Source organism: Rhinoraja longicauda, chromosome 10 (genome assembly GCF_053455715.1).
Source record: "Rhinoraja longicauda isolate Sanriku21f chromosome 10, sRhiLon1.1, whole genome shotgun sequence".
Lineage (NCBI taxonomy): Eukaryota > Metazoa > Chordata > Chondrichthyes > Rajiformes > Arhynchobatidae > Rhinoraja > Rhinoraja longicauda.
Genome location: NC_135962.1, coordinates 58,606,784 through 58,630,715, shown reverse-complemented (window position 1 = coordinate 58,630,715; position 23,932 = coordinate 58,606,784). Strand labels below are relative to the sequence as shown.

The window sequence follows — 23,932 nt, the reverse complement described above, 5'->3', positions numbered from 1 at the left end:
CAGAGTGCACCATGGAAAGGAAAACAGTACTGGATTGAGTGAGCCCTGGGGTGCTTGTTAGAAAGATTGAAGTGACGAGGAGAACCAGCAGCTTCATTAATTGAAGGGAGTGCAATTGTGTGAAGAAACCCAATAAATTACCTCGGCCTTCAATGTTTCATTATACAATAAATGGAGTAGGCAATTTCTCTGAAATGTGTTGAGCCTCATTTAATACTAAAGTCACTGAAGGTTTGGATTTGTAGGACTCGGTGTTGAGTCTGGAAGGCCTGAAGAATCTCCTTGTGCTCTCTGATCATCAGAAACAATTGCTGAAGAAATAGCATCGAAGAGGGCAGCGGATTAATTCCCACTTCAAGGAGCTGATTGGCCTCTTAGACCCCCCTCGGTCATGGCTGACCATGGGTGATGCATCCTAGTTGGCTGCTTGCTCCACACCTCGGCTAGGGCAGCGTCGCTTGTGGCTGAAGAGACCAATGCGGGAGTGACAGTCTCTGTCGCAAAGGTCACATTTGTGTGTGGACTCTGGTCTGTTGAAGTTGCTGCGCTCCTTTCTGCGTGCCCGCTTGTCTGCCGCTGCGTTCATCAGTTTCTCTCCCCCCGTTTTGAGATGTTAGTTCAGGGTACCTCTCCAACTCGTGCGGTCAGCTGCAAGGCTCTCCCAGGACCCCACATCGATGTCGAGCGCCTTCAAATCTCTCTTGCAAACATCCTTGTAACGTAGCTGGGGGCGGCCGATGGTTCTCCTCCCAGATGTCCATAGAGGATGTCTTTTGGAATACGGCCATCCTCCATGCGGTGGACATGGCCCAGCCACCGCAGCCTGCGTTGCCTGAGTAGAATGTACATACTCGGAAGGCCAGCGTGAGACAGAATCTCGGCGTTGGACACTCTGTCTTGCCAGGATATACCCAGGATACGGCGGATGCTTCTAAGGTGGAAGGTGTTGAGTCTTCTCTCCAGTCTGGCATATGTAGTCCATGTCTCACTGCCGTACAGCAGCGTGCTGTTGACACAGGCGTTGTAGACTGATTGGCCTAGTACTGACTTAAATGAGAATCCTCTCTTTTTCTTGCGTATGGCGTGCACAGCAAAAGTTGTAGGTCAAGGGTAGACATCCAGGCCAGGGCAGCATCAGTCGCCGGGAGGATGACCTTGATGCCACCAGGGAAAAGACTCAGTGAGCAGTCATTCACCATGTGTGGGATGGTCTGGTCTAGTAGATATCCGCAGTCACAAGCAGGGCTGTGGGGGGTCTGTGATGACCTATCCGTTGTTGGTGTTGACATCTTTCCATGCTCTGCACCACTCAGTCTTGGGGTTAAAGTCTTCCGGGGACAATACTCGGATGCCACACAAGTGCATCTGGTAAATCAGACGGAGAGTAGGAGGAGGGGAGGGGGGGGGGGGGGGGGGAAGAATCCTCTCTTCCCCCTCTCTGTCTGATTTACCAGATGCAATTGTGTGGCATCTGAGTCAGTGGATTCCATTCCTTCCATCAAAGGTGATCTGCGTGTGGGACTGCGTGTATTGCCTGCAACTTGTCAATGCTAGATTACATTCGGCCAAAAGACCTGTTTGTTGTGATCTGACCACTGACCTCTTCAGGACAATGGATCCAGAGCCATTGGAGATCCAACGTCTAGGCTTCTGCTACCACGTGCTGGGCAAACAGTCCCAGTTTGTTCTTTCTCCTTCTCCTACCATTAAATTTTTATATCTTTCAGGTTGACTGCATCAATAGCTCCCTGTTTATCCTCTTCCGTTTAAATCAATCCAGATCAAAGTATCCGTATTAGTTGTTATATTACTATATAGTCCCCAGCATTCTTTTGTAAATAATAATATGAGAGAGCTTCTGCTTACCTTTCCTTATCAGTGCCCATACATATTTACATAGCTACAAACCACAGATGGCTTGAATAATATATGTAATATAGGCATATTCTCCCAGCTGCGTAGTAACCAGCTTAAGGTGATTGCACAGGTCAGTTTAAAACAAAGCTACAAGCCCTGCCTTTGAAATGCAACAGGTCTCCTATCTCTCAGTGTGACCTAATTACTAAATTATCTCCATTTCTTATCAACAAGCACCCTGAACTTATTGAGCTACGTAGGCACCTGATTCAACAGCACAATGATTATAAAATTCTTGACTTTGCTTCAAAACCCTTGGCCTCACCTCGCCCAATCTCCATATACTTCTTCACCCCAACAATCCTCTGTCAGTAAAGACCGTACAGATTTGAAGAAAATGGCAAATACATACATTGCCATTTCTGTCTCAAAATCTCCAACCTCCAGCGCCCATTGCTGACCTCAAAGGCTTGTGATCTCCACAAATACTCTCCATCCCAAAACGCCCCAATAGTGTGCCCAAACCTTTGTAATCTTCCTATCTAACCATGACCACAGCAAGAGCAAATAATGCCCCTGAGTAGCGATCCCTAGCCCAGTTTAATAGGACTGGTCTGAATGACTCTGAAGAAGGCTTTTGACCCAAAACATCACCTATTCCTTTTCTATTCACTTATTCGAGTCAGAGTAAGACTAATGGCAAATTGGAGGAACAGCATCTCATATTTCACTTAGAAAACATGGAAAACATGGGTGCAGGAGTAGGCCCTTTGAGACTGCACCGCACCGCAATTCAATATGATCATGGCTGATCATCTAAAATCAGTACCCTGTTCCTGCTTTTTTTCCATATCCCTTGATTCCTTTAGCCCTAAGATCTTTATTTTCATTGGACAGTTTACAACCCATGAATATTGATTTCTCTAATTTCAAGTAACCCCTGCACTCCCTCTCTGCCCATCGCCCCCCCCCCCCCCACCCAAGTCGCACCAGGTTTCGGTTCTCACCTAGCAAACAGCTAACAGTGGCCTGTTTCCTTTATCATAGCCAGTGTAGTCTCCAACGCCAACATCTTGCAAAAGAAATCCAGAGTCAAATTTCTGGCTTCTCCCACTGCCACTTTGAGGCAGGGTCATAAAAGGTTAATAAGGTACATAAAAATGAATGTGAACACAGGGAACCGCAGATGTTGGAATTTTGAACAAAACACAAAGTGCTGGAGGAAATCAGGTTCAGGCAGCATCTGTGAGAGGGAATGGACAGGTGACGTTTTGGCTTGAGACCCTTCTTCAGAAGAAGAATTCCAATTAAAAAACGTCACCTATCCACTCCCTCCACAGCCGCTGCCTGAACCGCAGAGTTCCTCCAGCACTTGTTATTTTGCCAAAAACTGATGGGCTTGGATTTATTGTGTAATGTGACTCTCTATCAAAGCCTTTCTAAAGTTCAAAGGCTTCTCGTAAACCATCCCTCGTGTTTCTTTTCTGAAAATAGAAATGCAGCCTGTTCCTGGTGGGTGACACCTCAGATTTTGAATCCACCTTTACAGTTCTATGTTTTTTCTGTCATGGTGCTCAAGGGGAGGCCATTTAAAACTGAGGTGAGAAAAAACCTTTTCACCCAGAGAGTTGTGAATTTGTGGAATTCTCTGCCACAGAGGGCAGTGGAGGCCAATTCACTGGATGAATTTAAAAGAGAGTTAGACAAAGCTCTAGGGGCTAGCAGAATCAAGGGATATGGGGAGAAGGCAGGCACGGGTTACTGATTGTGGACGATCAGCCATGATCACAATGAATGGTGGTGCTGGCTCGAAGGACCAAATGGCCTCCTCCTGCACCTATTTTCTATGTTTTTTGTTTTATGTTTCTATGTTTTTTCTGCCATGATGCTGATCAGTACTGTACAGCTGATGCCAAACTGTGGCTTCACGAAGCCACGGGGTGAAATTTTGTCTGAATATATTCCTTTGAAATATCTGTTCTTTGGAAAAACTTCAGTTCTATCCCCGGAGGAACATTATTTTGTGCATGCTTTCCTGTTTTTAGATTTAACTTGTGTCGCCACATTTAATTATTTGTGTTCTTGTCGATCCATTTGGTTCTCTATTAATATTCTTCTTTTCAGAGAGATATCTAAGCCTTTTTTTCCCCCCCTCCGCACAGCAAGAAACAAACTTAGATGCGTTGAAAGTCACTTGCCCCAATTAAATACACATTGTGTAAATTTATTGACACCCCACCTTCATTTCATTTCTATTCATTCGCAACAACAGGCTGCATTTATGTAGGGACACAAGGAACTGCAGATTCTGCAATCTTGAGCAAAACACACAGTACTTGAGTAACCCGGCGGATCAAGCAGCATCTGTGGAGGGAATGGAGAGGCGACGTTCAAATTTGGACCCTTCTTCAGACTCTTCTTCTAGTTTGAAGAAGGGTCCCACTGAAAATGTTGCCTATCCATTCCCTCCTCGGATGCCATCCGAGTTACTCCAGCACACGTAGCAAGACTTCCCAAACCCCTTCAAAAGTGAGTTATGAAACAAAATTTGGGACCAAATCACGTAAGTAGATGAGTAAAAGCATGGTGAAGGAGCTACAGCCGAGGAAACAGTGGCTGCAACAATTTGCATCCGGTGGACCAAAGTATAATCCCAAGGAAAATGGTGACTTGATTGAGGAGCAGCAGAAGTGCTAAGTTGGGAACATACTGAAAATAATGTTGATATATTTGGCAGGAATGGCACAGATTGAAAACCTACTTAAGTATCAGTCGATGATGTGTTTATTTTTAATAGCGACCTATATCCAAATAGGTCATATTTTTAAGCCAAACCTGGTGGGAGATTGGTTGTAACCTAATTTACTACTTTTATTCCAACAACAGGATGGGTGAGTTTTATTTGACTTTGTATGAAGGGGCACATCAAGAATATCTCGGTGAAGCTGCTGTAAGATAACCAGCGGCAGTTTCACTGTACCTCACCATGCATCGACAAGATGGTGTCGATTTTAAAAGGGCATGCACTTCAGTGGAATTTAATTACTCACGCTGCCTCGGCAAGGCCAGCAGCATAATCAAGGACGAGTCGCACCCTGGCCACTCCCTCTTCTCCCCTCTCCCATCAGGGAAAAGGTATAGAAGTGTAAAAAAAACGCACACCACCAGATTGAGGGCAGTTTTTTCCCAGCTGTTATCAGGCAACTGAATCATCCTACCACAGCCAGACAGCAGTGCTGAACTACTATCTACCACTTCAGTGACCCTCAGACTAGCCTCGATTGGACTTTGCTGGCTTTACCTTGCACTAAATGTTATTCTCTTATCATGTACCTTTACACTGTAAATAGATAACAGTATAACAGTATAACAGAGCTTTATTTGTCATTCGGTACCAAGGTACCGAACGAAACTACATAGCAGTCATACAAAAAAGAACACAAGACACATAACCCCAACACAAACGTCCATCACAGTGACTCCAAACACCCCCTCACTGTGATGGAGGCAACAAAACTTCCACTCTCTTGCCCACGGACAGACAGCTCGTCCCCGACCGACCCGCACAGTCCCCGCAAGGGGATGGAAGTCCCCGCGGCCGAGTCACACCGGGCGCTGAAACATCTCGCGGCCGAGCCGGGCGATGGAAGGACCCGCGACCAAGCCTTGCGCAGCTAAGTCCCGTGGCTGAGCCGCACCGGGCGATGTTAAGTCCCGCGGCCGAGCCGCACCAGCGATGAAAAGTCCCGCGGCCGAGCCGCACCAGCGATGTAAAGCCCAGCGGCCGAGCTGCACCGGGCACTGTTAAGTCCCGCGGCCGAGCCGCACCAGCGATGTTAAGTCCCGCGGCCGAGCCGCACCAGCGATGTTAAGCCCCGCGGCCGAGCCGCACCGGGCACTGTTAAGTCCAGCGGCCGAGCCGCACCAGCGATGTTAAGCCCCGCGGCCAAGCCGCACCAGCGATGAAAAGTCCCGCGGCAGATGTCTTTCTGCAGACTGGTTAGCACGCAACAAAAGCTTTTCACTGTACCTCGGTACACGTGACAATAAACTAAACTGAAACTGAGCTGAATTGATAAGGTGGTGTGCTATTAAATTTAGCAATTAGCTCAAACAACCGATGATAAATTGGTCTTTAAAAGTAGATCATCATGGTTATATAGGAAGCTAAATTTGATATTTCAGCTTAAAGTAAAATGGACACACTGAATCATGCAGATATATATCTGAGGCTGAACCAATCCAGTTAATTTGGGTGTCAAGTCAAGTCAAGTCTACTTTATTTGTCACATACACATGCAAGATGTGCAGTGAAATGAAAGTGGCAATGCCTGCGGATTGTGCTAAAACTACAAACAGAATAGAATTATTTTTTTAAAAGACACAACACAAAAAATAAATTAATACAGTAAATTAGTCCCTGGTGATATAAGAATTAACAGTCCTGATGGCCTGTGGGAAGAAACTCCGTCTCATCCTCTCTGTTTTCTGACCGTAGCAGCTGGAACAGTACGTTGCTGGGGTGGTAGGGGTCCCCCATAATGTTGCTGGCTCTGGATCTGCACCTCCTGAGGTATAGATCCTGCAGGGGGGCGAGTGTAGTTCCCATGGTGCGTTCAGCCGAACGCACTACTCTCCGCAGAGCCTTCCTGTCCTGGGAAGAGCTGTTCCCAAACCAGATTGAGATGTTGCCGGACAAGATGCTTTCTACAGCCCCAGAGTAGAAGCACTGAAGGATTCCCAGAGAGACTCTGAATTTCCTCAGCTGTCTGAGGTGGTAAAGGCGCTGCCTTGCCTTACTCACCAGTGCGGCAATGTGTGTTGTCCATGTCAGATCCTCTGTGATGTGGAGCCCCAGGTATTTAAAGCTGCTCAACCTATCCACAGTAATCCCATTTATCTCCAGTGGTGTGTACGTCCTCGGATGTTGAGCCCTTCTAAAGTCCACAATCAGCTCCTTCGTTTTGTAATATCTGATGTGGCTACAGAGCAGTAGAGTCTCCACAAGGGACACAGGATCACAGAGGAACTTCCCTGTGACTGTGTGGTAGTTTCAATGAAGCCCCCCTCATTCTTCTAAACTCTAAGCTTCTTCCCAGCACCCATCAAGCTAGATAGAGCTCTTAAGGATAGCGGAGTCAGGGGGTATGGGGAGAAGGCAGGAACGGGATACTGATTGAGAATGATCAGCCATGATCACATTGAATGGCGGTGCTGGCTCGATGGGCCGAATGGCCTCCTCCTGCATCTATTGTCTATTGTCTATCAAGCTCCTGAACCATACTGAATAACCCTAACCACAAACCTACCTCAGCAACGATCTACTAAGGACTTTGTTTAGGTGCACTATTATGGTCTGATTGCCCAGTATTACTGATAACTTATTGTATTATTGATCATTGTCTATTTATTTGTGATGTTACTGTGTTTTCATGTGGCCTGTAAACTGCAGCAAGTAAAGATGTGATTGTTTTGTTCATCGTGAATGTGACAATCAAATACCCTTGTCTCTCTTGATGGTTTTCGTATTATTGGCAATAGCTCAAAACCATTTTTTCCAACGAGAATAATGAAGTGGAGCATCACTGACCAGCAATTATCTTCAGATGATAAAAATGTCAATCATGCACCAGTTGTTGTCAACATAATTACCTGGGAATCTATTGTTTGAAGAAAGGCCCAAGTCATAATATATTAAGCAAAATGAAATCCATTTACTTTTATTGAATGCTTACCCGACACAGCGGAACTGAGCATCTATGTTAAAACGAGAATATTTAACCCCTTCATAATGTTAAATCGTGTCCCTTGTTTGGTGTTTGAAAAGCTAAATGTACCTCAAGATAGATTAGGTGCTCATATTGTTATACACCGATCAGCCAAAGCATTATGACCACTGACAGGCAAAGTGGATAACATTGATTATCTTGTGACAATCACACCTATCAAGGGGTGGGATATATTAGGCAGCAAGTGAACAGTCAGTTCTTGAAGTTGATGTGTTGGATGCAGGAGAAATGGGCAGGAGTAAAGATCTGAGCGAATTTGACAAGGGCCAAATTGTTATGGCCAGACGACTGGGTCAGAGCATCTCTGAAACGGCAAGGCTTATGGGGTGCTCCCGGTCAGCAGTGGTGAGTACCGACCGACAGTGGTCCGAGGAGGGACAAACCGGCGACAGGGTGTTAGGCGCCCAAGGCTCATCGAAGCGCGAGGGCAACGAAGGCTATCCCGTCTGGTCCGAATTGACAGAAGGTCTACTGTGGCACAAGTCACAGAAATTTTACTGGTGGTCATGGGAGGAATGTGTCACAATACACAGTGCATCGCACCTTGCTGCGTATGGGGCTGCACACGGAGGACCAACAGCATAGTAGGCAGGTGGTCATAATGTTTTGGCTCATCAGGTCATAATGTTTTGGCTGATCGGTGTACCTGCTTTCTGCATTGTAAATTGTAATCATGCCTTGTTTAAAAAAATATCAGATTCACCGCGACAGTTTTATACACTAAGTGCCATTATTCGAGTTTGCAGCAACATGCTAATGAAAGGCTGATGCAAGAAACTGCAAATGCTGGCATGTCGAGCAAAACACAAATTGCTGGAGGAACCCAACAGATGAGGTAGCATGGGGGGGGGGGGGGGGGGGAGGCATTAACCAGAAGCATGCTATAGGTCTGAGAGAGAGGGGGAGGCAGAAACCTTTACGTATGTAAAAGGAACCTCAATGACCAAATGAAGGGCCATTATTTACAAAGCTTTGGAGCAATGTTGGAGGTGGGAGCAAGATAAATAAATCAATTTTTGGCCAGCATGGACATGAGGAGAGGAATAATTATTTTTTGTTGCAAATGTTCACGATTTTCCAAGTAAAAATAGAAATTAAACGCCAAATTATTGAATGTGACCAACGACAGTAGAAAAGTGGCCAAGTGGGAGAGAGAGAGTAGGCCACACTGATATTAAGTTCATAAGTGACAGGAGCAGAATTAGGCCATTCGGCCTATCAAGTCTACTCTGCCATTCAATCATGGCTAATCTATCTCTCTCTCCAAACCCCATTCTCCTGCCTTCTCCCCATAACCTCTGACACCCATACTAATCAAAGATCTATCGATCTCTGCCTTAAAAATATCAATTGACGGCCTCCACAGCCTTCTGTGGCAAATAATTCCACAGATTCACCACCCTCTGACTAAAGAAATTCTTTCTCATCTCCTTCCTAAAGGAATGTCCTTTAATTCTGAGGCTATGACCTCTGGTTAAGCTCTCCTATGATCTGTATTGATGGAAAATATAACATCAGGTTTTTACGCTTGTCCAAGAAATATTCATATTTTGGTTGCACTACTTAATTTACCATTGTACAAACAGATTTTTTCTTAGAATATCAGTAGAGATATTTCAGCCAGCCAAGCGCAGGATCGACACTGTGGGCGGTGCAGTGGTTCAGCTGGTAGACCTGCTGCCTCACAGCGCCAGAGACCCAGTTTCGATCCTGACCTCGGGTGTTACCTGCATGGAGTTTATATGTTCTCCCTTTGACTTTGTGTGTTTGCTCCGGTTGCCCCACACCACAAAGGTTTATCGTTTAATTGGCCGCTGTAGAATGCCCCGAGTGTTTGGGGAACGGATGCGAATGTGGAATAACATGGAACTAGCGTGAATGGGTGATCAATAGTCAATTTATTTGTCACATACACATAAATGTGCAGTGAAATGAAAGATTACCCACAGTCCAACAATAAGACCAATAAAAATAAGCGATAAAAATAAGCGATAACACACACAATCATAAACCAACACAAAACAAAAAGAAACATCCATCACAGTGAGTCTCCTCAAGTCATCTCACTGTGATGGAAGGCCAGAATGTCTTTTCTCTTCCCCTGCCGTCTTCTCCCGCGGTCAGGCTGTTGAAGTTGGGGCGGACGTGGCTCCCGACATTGAAGCCCCCGCCGGGCAGAGAAAATCCCGTGGCCTATTCCAGGCCGCGCCGGTGAAAGGTCCGCGGCGGGACGACCCAAGCCCCGCGATTCGGGGCGGGCGAATCAATGGTCAGCGTGGGCTCAGTGGGCCAAAGGGCCTGTTTCCATGCTTTACCTTTCAATCAATCGAAACAGTGTGTGTGCCAAATTTCTAAATGCTTTCCATGGTAATGTAGTTAAATCTAGATTCCATTTAACAGTTTTTCTTTCTATTTTGATATATTTTCTTTTACTCTGGTGTAGGGCAAGGGAGCTTCCGGTTGGAAGGCAGCTGTCGATAATGTGAGCTGCATATTTCTTGAGGTCTCGCATTTCCTTGGAGTACACGAGTTAGTTATAGTTCAAACACTTACACAAACCACAGTTTACTAGCCACAAGTGCTTTGCGATATGAATAACCTATTTCATGTATTAGTCACCCGAAAGAAAAAGCTGAGCAATATGAAATTATTTTTTTTAAGCAAAGTGTTTTTCACATAAATTCTCTGGAGTTGCAGTTTAGTTTGGCTTAGAAATACAGTTTTGGAAACAGGCCCTTCAGCCCTTGAAGTCTATGCTGACCATCGATCACCCGTTCACATTAGTTCTATGTGGGGATTGAAGGATTTGTGAGGACGAGGGGATTGAAGGCTTTGTGGCAAAGTTTGCAGATAATAAGAAAATAGGTGGAGGGGCAGTTAGTATAGAGAAGGCAGGGACTCTGCAGAATGACTTGGACAGGTTGGGAGAGTGAGCAGAGAAGTGGCAGGTGGAATATAGTGTAAAGTGTGGAGTCATGCATTTTGGTAGTAGAAATAAAGGCATGGACTACTTTCTAAATAGGAGAGAATCCAGAAATCGGAGGCGCAAAGGGTCTTGGGAGTGAGTGCTGGTGCAGGAATCCCAAAAAGTTAATCTGCAGGTTGAATCGGTAGTAAGGAAGGCAAACACAATGCTAGGATTTATTTCAAGAGGGCTAGAAGATAAAAACAGGGATGTAATGCTGAGGCTCTAAAAGGAGCTGATCAGGCAGCATTTGGAGTATTGTGAGCAATTTTGGGCACCATATCTGAGGTAGGATGTGCTGGCTCTGGAGAGGGTCCAGAGGAGGTTTACAAGAATGATCCGAGGAACGAGTGGGTTAACGTTTGATGAGCTTTTGATGGCACTGGGCCTGTACTCATTGGAGTTTAGATGGATAAGGGGGAATCTCATTGAAGCTTACTGAATGGTGAAAGGCTTGGATAAAGTTGATGTGGAGAGGATGTTTCCACTAGTGGGAGAGTCTAGGACCAGAGGTCATAGGCTCAGAATTAAAGGATGTTTTTTTAGGAAGGAGATGAGGAGGAATTTCTTTAGTCAAAGGGTGGTGAATCTGTGGAATTCTTTGCCACAAAAGGCTGTGGAGGCAAAGTCAGTGGATATATTTAAGGCACAGGACAGGATGGCCCTGCAGACAGTAGTGCGTTCGGCAGAACGCACCATGGGAACTACACTCGCCCCCCTGCAGGACCTATACATCAGGAGGTGTAGATCGAGAGCAAGCAAGATTATGAGGGACCCCTACCACCCCAGCAACGGACTTCCAGCTGCTACGGTCAGGCAAACGCCTCCGCTGTCACGCTGTGAAAACGGAGAGGATGAGACGGAGTTTCTTCCCACAGGCCATCAGGACTGTTAACTTTTATAACTCCAGGGACTAAATTTTGTCTTCTCTGTATTAACTTTATTAACTTTATTTATATGCTGTAACTGTAATTCTTTTTTGTGCAGAATCCGCAGGCATTGCCACTTTCATTTCACTGTACATCGTGTATGTGCATGTGACAAATAAACGACTTGACTTGACTAGAGATAAATAGATTCTTGATTAGTACAGGTGTCAGAGGTTATGGGGAGAAGCCAGGAGAATGAGGTTAGGAGGGAGAGATAGATCGGCCATGATTGAAGGCGGAGTAGACTTGATGGGCCGAATGGCTTAAATTCAGGTCTGATCACTTATGGCCATATGTTCTCCCACTTTCTCAGTGACTCCCTGCACACTTGGGGCAATTTACAGACCAATTATGAAAAGTTCGGCAGTGAACCCCTTAGTAAAGCAGCGGACCTTTCACCAAATTGGAGTATTGTGGAGCCGTATGGGATCCTTTCAACAACAACAACAAGATCACCCTGGAGAAAGTGCAATGCTGAGCTGCCCGCTTTGTATGTAATGACTACAAGTGCAAATCAAGCGCGAATAATATGGTGACTTCTCTCGCATGGGATACCACAGAGCTCCGCAGAATCAGGCTAAGACTTATTGCAATTTGCAAGGAGATTCACAAAATCAAATCTTGTGTCATCCCAGAGCACCAACCGCCATGAAACAAGACAAAATACCGGTCCCTACATCACCAATTTGTTAAATTTCAATCAACGTTGCTACCAATATTCCCTTTACCCTAGGACGATAAGGGAATGGAATATGTTACCACCCAATACACGTGCCGCTCCTAATGTTCAGTCACTTAAAAAGGGGATTGAGCAACTAGATCTCCTCAACTTGGTCAAAACGGCCCACTTCAAAATTTAATCACTACCCTACTCACTCCGACCTGCGTGAGATAACCACTTGTGAGATGTTTGCGCAGTAATCAACCAGAACCAGAACCAAATATGTTTTTCCTTTCTTTCACTACACAAAATTAAATCTTGGGTCGATCAAGATCTTTATCTTCTAACTCCTCGGTGTTGATTGTATGTTTACATATGGTGCTTAGTTAAAGCTTAAATGCATGAAGTGGTGTTAGAATAATTCTGTTAATTGTTATCTACGATGATTTGATGCTGTATCTGCTCATCAGATCTCTCCTCATATTTTTCTGGACAATTGAAAAAGAGGGGCTTGTTGAGAACTTGGAGGGAATATTGAGAGTCCATTTGTAATTACATTTGTTGCAATAAGGCAATAATTTTTTTTAAAAATCTAAATTGACTGATCTTCAGTCAAGGATTTGATGCCTGATTTCAGTTACTGAAAAAAAGGAGCAAACATGGGTGGATTTCTTCAATTCAGGTCAGTTTAGTTTATTGTCACATTTACCGAGGTACAGGGAAAAGCTTTTGTCGCTTGCTAACCAGTCAATAGAACGACAAAACATGATAAGGGAATAACGTTTAGTGCAAGGTAAAGCCAGCAAAGTCCGATCAAGGATGGTCAATAGACAATAGGTGCAGGAGGAGGCCATTCGGCCCTTCGAGCCAGCACCGCCATTCAATTTGATCATGGCTGATCATTCTCAATCACTACCCCGTTCCTGCCTTCTCCCCATACCCCCTGACTCCGCTATCGTTAAGAGTTCTATCTAGCTCTCTCTTGAATGCATTCAGAGAACTGGCCTCCACTGCCTTCTGAGGCAGAGAATTCCACAGATTCACAACTCTGACTGAAAAAGTTTTTCTTCATCTCAGTTCTAAATGGCCTACCCCTTATTCTTAAACTGTGGCCCCTTGTTCTGGACTCCCCCAACATTGGGAACATGTTTCCTGCCTCTAATGTGTCCAACCCCTTAATAATCTTATACGTTTCGATAAGATCCCCTCTCATCCGTCTAAATTCCAGTGTATACAAGCCTCGTCGCTCCAGTCTTTCAACATATGACAGTCCCGTCATTCTGGGAATTAACCTAGTAAACCTAGGGTCCGAGGGTCACCAATGAGGTAGATCGTAGTTCAGCACTGCTCTCTGGTCGTGGTAGGATTAGTTACCTGATAACAGCCGGGAAGAAACTGTTCCTGAATTTGGAGATGTGCGTTTTCACACTTCTGTACCTTTTGCCTGATGGGAAAGGGGAGAAGAGGGAATGGCCAGGGTGCAACTCGTCCTTCATTATGCTGCTGGCCTTTCCAAGGGAGCGTGTGGTATAAGTGGAGTCAATGGAAGGGAGGTTGGTTTGTGTGATGGTCTGGGCTGCGTTCACAATTCGCTGCAATTGCGGTCTTCTGTAGCAGAAAGCTATCTGGGTCAAGGATTTAACGGAGGTGAATCATTTGCTTTGCCTTGTTCTTCCTTCCTGCACTTACAATGTGACCTGGAAACACTGTGGGCGTTTTCATTTTCTTCCGGTAGAGGCTGAAATCTTTAATGTTGCGGTTACTGAGACCGTGATAGGTAGGGAAAACAGTTATGCTTGTGTTCATAAGATATAGGAGCAGAATTAGGTCACTCAGCCCATCAAGTCTACTCCGTCATTCAATCATGGCTGATCTATCTTTCCCTCTCAACCCTGTTCTCCTGCCTTCTCCCCATAACCCCTGACACACTTACAGCCTCCGAAGGGTTACTGCTTTTTATCCAGCAGCAGTTATTTTACTGCACCCTGGATTAATGAGATGAATCGTTCTTCAGAGAAACCATCCTGTCGGGTATCCTGTCACTCTCATTGAAATGTGTAGATATAAGTTAATTTGAGAGTTTTCTGCGCAGAAGACGACAAAATCACGGATCCTTTTTTCACAAACCCGCACCAAAGCCTGTACGCTATTGTCTGATTTCGTGTCCAGACAAGTAATCGGAAGCATTCCTTTGCACCAAGTATTGCGCTTTCTCTGGCACACAATTCCCTCCGAAGGAAGGCAAGATATTGATGACCTAAGATAGGACTTAAATCTTTACAGAGATTTATGCAACTGAGGGGCATTGAGAGGATAGGTGCTCAGAGTCTTTTACCAAAGGGAGATGAGTAATACAAGACATAAGTTTAAGCTGAAAAGGGAAAATATATAAAGGAGATCTGAAGGGCGAGATTTGTCACACAGAGGGTGGTGGGTACATGGAATAAGCTGCCGGACAAAGTGGTAGAGGCAAGAACAGTCATGGTATTTTAAAAAGCATTTGGACAGGTATGTAGACAGGAAAGGAATAGAAGGATATGGGCCAAATGCAGGGAAATGGAATTAGAGTATCTCAGTCAATATGGACAAGTCGGTTCGAAGGCCATGTTTCCGTGCTGTACAACATTATTGTAAGAGCCATTTGTGTTTGTGCTGGCTGCTTTAGCATATTATATTATTTTGTCTAGATATATCTTGCCGTATTATTTTGGACACTTGGGGGCTGTCGTTCGATGAATATGTAGATGGGCATAACAGACCAGGAGAAACCAGAACAAGGTGGTATATCTGTGGATACAAGGACTGGGAGAAGTTAGACACGGGAAGCTGAGAGAGGATACAGTTCTTACCGGACCTGCAGCGAGAGCTGTGGGCAGACGGGGGGAACAGAGCAGCCAGCCACGACTTGTATGCAAAATAAGTACAGCCTGGTATGTTCATCGTGTTGTTTGTACAACTACTTCAATAAACAACGAATTAAACTGGAAAAACGACTGGAAGATCTCTCTGTCGGGGCATGGGTCAAGATCACTCCCATTCCCTGTGTTGTAATGGCAATTAGAAATGAATTTATCAGAAAGACTGAAGTTGCCATTACAATTATGACTCTAACATGTCTTCTGCATTGCTGTGGAAAATATCTGATTTAGTACTTTTGATTATATCCTGTGCAGAAATGTGTAATTGTATGGTTGTTTTCAAGTTGTGAACGTTAAATTCCAATTTTCTTTCATCTGCAGAATGAACGGGCATATTCCTTTTGTGGAACAATTGAATACATGGCTCCAGAAATTGTGCAAGGAGGCGATGCAGGGCACGATAAGGTACGCGATCTCTGTCACAGTGTGTGGTGTGTTGGAAGTGATTTGTCTGGATTGGGTATGGGTGGATGGTCACAATTGTGATCCTGTCACGCCGTTTGGTAGAGCCCACCAAGTCTGAGCCGGCCAGCAATCACCCTGTACACTGGCACTATCCGAAGCACGAGGGACAGTTTACAATTTTAACAAAGCCAATTAATCTACAGACCTACGCCTCGGTGATCCGGTTGATCACCAACGGTGATGAAACAAAATACAGAGCGGAGGTGCAGAACCTGGCGGACTGGTGCTCCGATAACAACCTGTCCCTAAATACCACCAAGACCAAGGAGCTGATCATCAACTTCCGTAGGTCACACAACGGGGAATACGCCCCGATCTTTATCAACGGGGACAGTGTGGAGAGAGTGTCCAGCTTCAAGTTTCTGGGCACTCACATTTCAGAGGACCTAACATGGTCCAATAACACTGCTGCGCTGGTCAAGAAGGCACAGCAACGACTGTTCTGCCTAAGAACACTGAAAAAGTCTGGTCTACCCCAACAGCTGCTGACGACATTCTACCGCTGCACCATAGAGAGCATCCTAACACATGGCATCCCTGTGTGGTACCTCAGCTGCACGGAGGCAGAGAGGAAAGCTCTTCAGCGGGTAGTCCATAGAGCTCAGAGGATCATCGGAACACAGCTACCAGCCTTAGAGGGCATCTACAACACACGATGCCTCAGAAAAGCCACCAGCATCCACAAAGACTCTTCACACCCCTGCAACAGTCTGTTCGAACTTCTACCATCGGGCAGATGATACAAGGCCTTCTACGCCCGTACTTCCAGACTCAGGAACAGCTTCATCCCCAGGGCCATAGCTGCTATGAACCGGTCCTGCTGAGCCGGATGGTCACATCGCACAGTGAACCGGCACAGATCTACTTGCACTTTATTCTGTTTTAAAACTGTTCTAATTTGTTTCATTGGGTTGTTTAAATTAATACTGACTAGCTAATTAATTTATTGCATCGTATGGGAGGCGCATTCCCAATCACGTTGTACCCCTGTACAATGACAATAAAGATATATTGTATTGTATTGTATTGTACTGACCTGTATACAAAAATGAATTTCTCAGTACCTCGGTGCACATGACAAATAAAGTGCCGTACCAGAGCATAATTGCTTGGGCATGGCAAAGAAGTATGTATTTTTATAGGATACTTGGACAAGCACATGGATAGAAAAGGTTTGGAGGGGTATGGACCAAACAAGGGTGAATGGGACTAGCTTAGATGAGGAATATTGCTGGGAATGGACGAGTCAGGCCGAAGAGTCTTTCCCCGTCACTCCATGGCTTGAAGTGATACAAAAGTAGTCTGTGTGGTTGAAGGTAAGAAAGAAACCATTAGACTGCAAGATAATATAGATGTCATGGTCAATTATAACATTATCTTTTGACTAGCGGAGTCATGAGAGGCTCAACAGCTTCTTGTGTTCATGAAGCATTCATGATCCATGAACTGTATATCTGTAAATCTGATAATGTGGGTGTGCACAGTATTAAAGGGAATTCACTACACAGTTTGCTCTTAATCGCTTGTTAGTTACTTTAGTAGTGAAAACGTGCATTTACCCACAATCAGATTGTAATTGGTGTGGTGTTCTATTTGCATCCTGTGTTGTTTATTTTTAGTTTAGTTTAGAGATACAGCATAGAAACAGGCCCTGCGGCCCACCGAGTCCACACCGACCAGCAATCCCACCTATACCAAGCCAATGAACCTACAAACCTGTATGTCTTTGGAGTGTGGGAGGAAATCGAAGTTCTCGGAGAAAACCCACGCAGGTCAAGGGGAGAACGTACAAACTCTGTAAAGACAGACAACACCCGTAGTCGGGATGGAACCCGGGTCTCCGGCACTGCAAGTGCTTTAAGGCAGCAACTCTACCGCTGCGCCACCGTGCCGCTCTTGTTGTCCGGGGAATTTTTCTTTTCCTCTAGGGGGTCTACAAAAATGGCATCCTCAAAAGGTGGAGAAATTGGTTTCTTCAAGTCGCTTTGTCAAGATTAAAAAACTGCCCTCTTCTCCTTCCCATCGTCACTCCTTGCAGCGCAAGGTGGGGTGGGTGTTGAGGTAGCCTGGGTGTGAATAACGAACACAGCCTACAATTCTTAACACTGAAACTGTTGGCTTACCAGCTGTGATTTTATTTTTAATGACTGCATCAGTGCAGTGTCACACTTCCATAATTGTAAACAAAATCATATTAAGCAGAGGAGTTCTTGGCCAACAAAGTAATTTTATGAGGATTGTTTCATTGTTCAATAAAGGGCAATGTTGAAAGCTACAACAATCTATTTTCAGTCTGCATATTTCAATTAATTTTTTTCTTTGGGTTAAATGCAGTGGCACGCCGGACTGTGTGGCGTGCAATCATTACGTATATTAACCTGCCGCTCTTCTTTGTTCAGGCTGTAGATTGGTGGAGCCTTGGCGTTCTGATGTACGAGCTAAAAACTGGAGCATCGCCTTTCACTGTTGACGGGGAAAGGAATTCGCAAACTGAGATTTCAAAGTAAGGAGTAAAATTTCAGTTGTTAGGCAACCTTAAACATTTGACCACAGATGATGAGAGAAGCCATTTGACACATTTCAACCCACCTTTCGTAAAGATGGGATGAATTAAAATAAGTTGGGGGGAGACTTGAGGGGGGGCCATCAATGCTGTCAGGGACCATTTATGCCAAAGGGCTAGATTCTCTTCTGCAAAATTCCATGACTCTTAATTCCTCTGCATTGGCTCCCCATCCAATGATTTCTGACTGAGTCAGGGTTGCTGGCTCCACAATTCCATTTAGAAAACTATTCAAGTGTCGGTAAATTCTTTGGTAAGGAAGATTTCCCTAATATTACTCTGAATAGAAACATAGAAAATAGGTGCAGGAGTAGGCCATTCGGCCCTTCGAGCCTGCACCGCCATTCAATATGGCTGATCATCCAACTCAGTATCCCGTACCTGCCTTCTCTCTATACCCCCTGATCCCTTTAGCCACAAGGGCCACATCTAACTCCCTCTTAAATATAGCCAATGAACTGGCCTCAACTACCTTCTATGGCAGAGAATTCCACAGATTCACCACTCTCTGTGTGAAAAAAAACTCTCATCTCGGTCCTAAAAGACTTCCCCCTTATCCTTAAGCTGTGACCCCTTGTTCTGGACTTCCCCAACATCGGGAACAATCTTCCCGCATCTAGCCTCTCCAACCCCTTAAGAATTTTATATGTTTCAATAAGATCCCCCCTCAGTCTTCTAAATTCCAGCGAGTATAAGCCTAGTCTATCCAGTCTTTCTTCATATGAAAGTCCTGCCATCCCAAGGATCAATCTGGTGAACCTTCTCTGTACTCCCTCTAAGGCTATAATGTCTTTCCTCAGATTAGGAGACCAAAACTGTACACAATACTCCAGCTGCGGTCTCACCAAGGCCCTGTACAACTGCAGCAGAACCTCCCTGCTCCTATACTCAAATCCTCTTGTTATGAATGCCAACATACCATTCGCTTTCTTTCATATTTCATATATACAGTGCGGAAACAGGCCTTTTCGGCCCACCAAGTCCGCGCCGCCCAGCGATCCCCGCACACTAACACTATTAACACTATCCTACACACACTAGGGACAATTTTTACATTTACCCAGTCAATTAACCTACATACCTGTACGTCTTTGGAGTGTGGGAGGAAACCGAAGATCTCGGAGAAAACCCACGCAGGTGACGGGGAGAACGTACAAACTCCTTACAGTACAGCACCCGTAGTCAGGATCGAACCTGAGTCTCCGGCGCTGCATTCGCTGTAAAGCAGCAACTCTACCGCTGCGCTACCGTGCCTTCTTCACTGCCTGCTGCATCTGCACGCTTGCTTTCAATGACTGGTGCACCATGACACCCAGGTCATGTTGCATCTCCCCTTTTCCTAATTGGCTACCATTCAGGTAATACTCTGCTTTCCTAATCTTGCCGCCAAAGTGGATAACCTCACATTTATCCACATTATATTGCATCTGCCATGCATTTGCCCACTCTCCTAATCTATCCAAGTCACTCTGCAGCCTCCTAGCATCCTCCTCGCGGCTAACACTGCCACCCAGCTTCGTGTCATCCGCAAACTTAGAGATGTTGCATTCAATTCCCTCGTCCAAATCATTAATATATATTGTAAATAACTGGGGTCCCAGCACTGAGCCATGCGGTACCCCACTAGTCACTGCCTGCCATTCCGAAAAGGACCCGTTTATTCCTACTCTTTGCTTCCTGTCCGCCAACCAATTCTCTATCCACCTCAACACTGAACCCCCAATACCGTGTGCTTTAAGTTTGTACCCCAATCTCCCAATTTTCCTCCCACATCCCAAAGACGTGCGGGACTGCAGGTTAATTGACTGCTGTAAATTGCCGCTAGTGTGCAAGGAGTGGATGTGAAAGTGGGAGAACTAGTGTGAGCGGGTGATCGGTGGTCAGCGTGGACTTGGTGAGCCAAGGGGCCTGTTTCCATGCTGTATCTCTAAACTCGTTAAAAATATATATTATTTGTGCTCTAATTATTATTCTTTCTCACAAATCTACAGCTACAGAGAGAGGTTGAACAGGTTGGGTCTTTATTCTTTGGAGCGTAGAAGGTTGAGGGGGGACTTGATAGAGGTTTTTAAAATTTTGAGAGGGTCGGACAGAGTTGACGTGGGTAGGCTTTTCCCTTTGAGAGTGGGGAAGATTCCAACAAGGGGACATAGCTTCAGAATTGAGGGACAAAAGTTTAGGGGTAACATGAGGGGTAACTTCTTTACTCAGAGGGTGGTGGCTGTATGGAATGGGCTTCCGGTGGAAGTGGTGGAGGCTGGCTCGATTTTATTATTTAAGAGTAAATTGGATAGGTATATGGATAAGAGGGGATTAGAGGGTTATGGTCTGAGTGCAGGTAGATGATACTAGGTCAGGGAGAGTGGTCGGCGTGGACTGGAAGGGCCGAACGGGCCTGTTTCCGTGCTGTAGTTGTTATATGGTTATATGGTTATTATATGGTTAAATCACCCATCAAATGGTATTCCTCAGTAAAAAGCCTGTTTCTCCAGTTTCTTTAATTTTATTTTTGATAGTTATCTGATGTTGTTCTGTCCAAGTATATATTTTACCTGTCTCAGGTAGTTCCTGAGATACATCAAATGACTTGAAATTGTTTGCCAATTTTATCAATTTGCTAAGCATTATTTGAATCTGTGTCACTAATCGCTGAGTTAGTTGTCCTGCGGGGATTTTTCACCCAAATTAATATGATCAGGAACGAATACCATTTACCATCTGGCACAACTGACCCCTGCATGAACTTTTTTTGCACTTTACCTTGTTCCCCCTTTTTCTTTTTCCTCCCCCCCACCCCCCCTTTCGTTGTTTTCATTTTCGCCGTGATTTATTTATATATTTGATTTGATAGCATCGATATGGAAGCGACATTCAAAATCTCGTTGTACTTGTACAATGACAATAAAGGATATTAGTTTTTTTTTTAGATTTAGAGATACAGCGCAGAAACAGGCCCTTCGGCCCACCAGGTCCGCGCCGCCCAGCGATCCCCGCACATTAACACTCTCCTACACCCATTAGCGACAAAAAAATTTTTTACACACATTTGCCCAACCAATTAACCTACAAACCTGCACATCTTTGGAGTGTGGGAGGAAACCGAAGATCTCCGAGAAAACCCACGCAGGTCACGGGGAGAAAGTACAAACTCCGTACAGACAGCACCCGTAGTCAAGATCGAACCTGAGTCTCCGGCGCTGCATTCGCTGTAAGGCAGCAACTCTACCGCTGCGCCACTGTGTTTTAAATGATCACACCCTCTTTTGCAGTTTAACAATTGCACAGCTTTTCTTCCTCCCCAGGAGAATTCTAAAAAGTGACCCTCCGTGTCCACCAGAAATCAGTCCTTTAGCGAAAGACATAATGAAGAAACTCCTCATGAAAGACCCCAAGAAAAGGTTGGGTTCTGGTCCTGGAGGTGCTGATGAAATTAAGTCTCATCTCTTCTTCCAGGTGAGGAAAGAAAACTGGGACATCTTCACTGGTTAACATTGATCAACGTAGTCCTTTCGCTGGTTGCCAGAGGAACCCTGTCAATGTGTGTAAGAGGTAGTTACAAACATTGGGCTACATCGTTGCCAGCAGTCAACACCTGCAGCTTTCTGACTCCTTATTACCGAGTCACAAGACATTACAGAGTTGTAGTGTAGGAAAAAAACTGCAGATGCTGCAGAATCACAATAGCCTTTATTGTCATCCAAAAATACACGTCTTTTGGACAACATTTCGTTACCCACAGTCCAACAATAAGAGCAATAAAAATAAGCAATAACACACACAATCACAAACCAACACAAAACAAAAAAAAAGAAACATCCATCGCAGTGAGGAGGTGACTGGAGGAGACTCACTGTGATGGATGTTTCTTTTTTTTTTTTTTGTGTTAGTTTGTGATTGTGTGTGTTATTGCTTATTTTTATTGCTCTTATTGTTGGACTGTGGGTAACGGAATTTCTTTTGGATGACAACAGAGGTTATTCTGATTCTGATTAAATCGAAGGTAGACACAAAATGCTGGAGTAACTCAGCAGGTCAGGCAGCATCTCGGGAGAGAAGGAATGGGTGACGTTTCGGGTCGAGACCCTACTTCAGACTGATCTGAAGAAGGGTCTCGAGACCCGAAACATCACCCATTCCTTCCCTCCCGAGATGCTGCCTGACCCGCTGAGTTACTCCAGCATTTTGTGTCTACCTACAGAGTTGTAGATGTAGTCGAGTCCATCACAGACCAGACTCCCCACCACTGACTCCATCTACACTTTACATTACCTCGGGAAAACAACCAACATAATCAAAGACTTGTCCCACCAGGGTCATTCCTCCTTCTCCCTGATCCCATCTGGCAGACAGTACAGAAGCTTAAAAGCACACACCGCCAGACCTAGGAACAGCTTCTTCCCCTCTGTTATCAGGCTTCTGAAAGCTCTTTCCTGAAAGAGTCCAATTCACCTCGACCCCATTGCCAACATTGGACTTTGTCTATGGAACTGATGCACTACAATGCTGAGAACTATATTCTGCACCCTGCACTATTGTCTATCTTTCCATTTGTTCTATCTATTTTACTTGAGTTTGATTTGAATATATTTATGTATAGTATTATCTGATCTGTTTGGATAGCATGCATCAAAACATTTCATTATAACCTCGGTGTAGGTGACAATAATAAACTTAAACCAGAACCAAAAAGCTGCCCAAAACTCACCAGACCATAGATTTGTTGGCCGTAAAAGATATTTAAAAACTAACAAATTAAAAACTAATTACATTTTGTTCCAATTTTTTTTTTTAAATACTAAAAATGGTTAGAGGCACTTAGAAACAATAACAAATAGCTTTTACCTTTTTATATACAAGCTTATAATACAATACAGTACGATAGAACTTTATTTATCCCAGCAGGGAAATTGATCTGCCAACAATCTGCTCAAAGAGGAGGCTCTAGAAATCGTGGACGCATTGGTGATCCTGAATCTATAGATTCAGGATCAGTTCCTGTGGATTGGAGGGTAGTTAATGTTATCCCACTTTTTAAGAAAGGAGCGAGAGAGAAAACAGGGAATTATAGACCAGTTAGCCTGACATCGGTGATGGGGAAGATGCTGGAGTCAATAACGGCGCATTTGGATAGCAGTAAAAGGATTGGTCCAAGTCAGCATGGATTTATGAAGGGGAAATCCTGCTTGACTAATTTTCTGGAATTTTTTGAGGATGCGACAAGTAAAATGGATGAAGGAGAGCCAGTGGATGTAGTGTATCTGGACTTTCAGAAAGCCTTTGATAAGGTCCCACACAGAAAATTAGTGGGCAAAATTAGAGCACATGGTATTGGGGGTAGGGTATTGATATGGATAGAGAATTAGTTGGCAGACAGGAAACAAAGAGTAGAAATAAACGGGTCCCTGTCAGAATGGCAGGCAATGGCGAGTGGAGTGCCGCAAGGCTCGGTGCTGGGACCGCAACTATTTACAACATATATTAATGATAAGATGATAGAATTAAAAGTAACACTAACAAATTTGCAGATGTCACAAAGCTGTGTGGCAGTGTGAACTGTGAAGAGGATGCTAGGAGGTTGCAGGGTGATTTGGACAGGTTGAGTGAGTGGGCAGATGCATGGCAGAAGCAGTATATTGTAGATAAATGTGAGGTTATCCACTTTGGCGGCAAGAACAAGGAGGCAGATTATTATCTCAATGGTATCCGATTAGGAAAAAGGGAAAAAGGAAAAAGAGACCTGGGTGTCCTTGTACACCAGTCACTGAAAGTAAACATGCAGGTACAG

General features: G+C 44.7%; 1 protein-coding gene across 3 annotated transcripts in view; it reads left to right on the top strand.

Annotated features, from left to right (window-relative positions):
- The window catches only part of LOC144597488 (ribosomal protein S6 kinase alpha-5), a 167,778-nt gene that overhangs the window by 94,980 nt on the left and 48,866 nt on the right, over positions 1–23,932 (top strand). For all 3 annotated transcript variants that reach the window (XM_078406942.1, XM_078406944.1, XM_078406943.1), the window contains 3 exons: positions 15,441–15,524; positions 17,984–18,087; positions 21,450–21,600. In XM_078406942.1, coding sequence (XP_078263068.1) covers positions 15,441–15,524; positions 17,984–18,087; positions 21,450–21,600 — 339 coding nt within the window. The remainder of the gene's footprint in view (positions 1–15,440; positions 15,525–17,983; positions 18,088–21,449; positions 21,601–23,932) is intronic.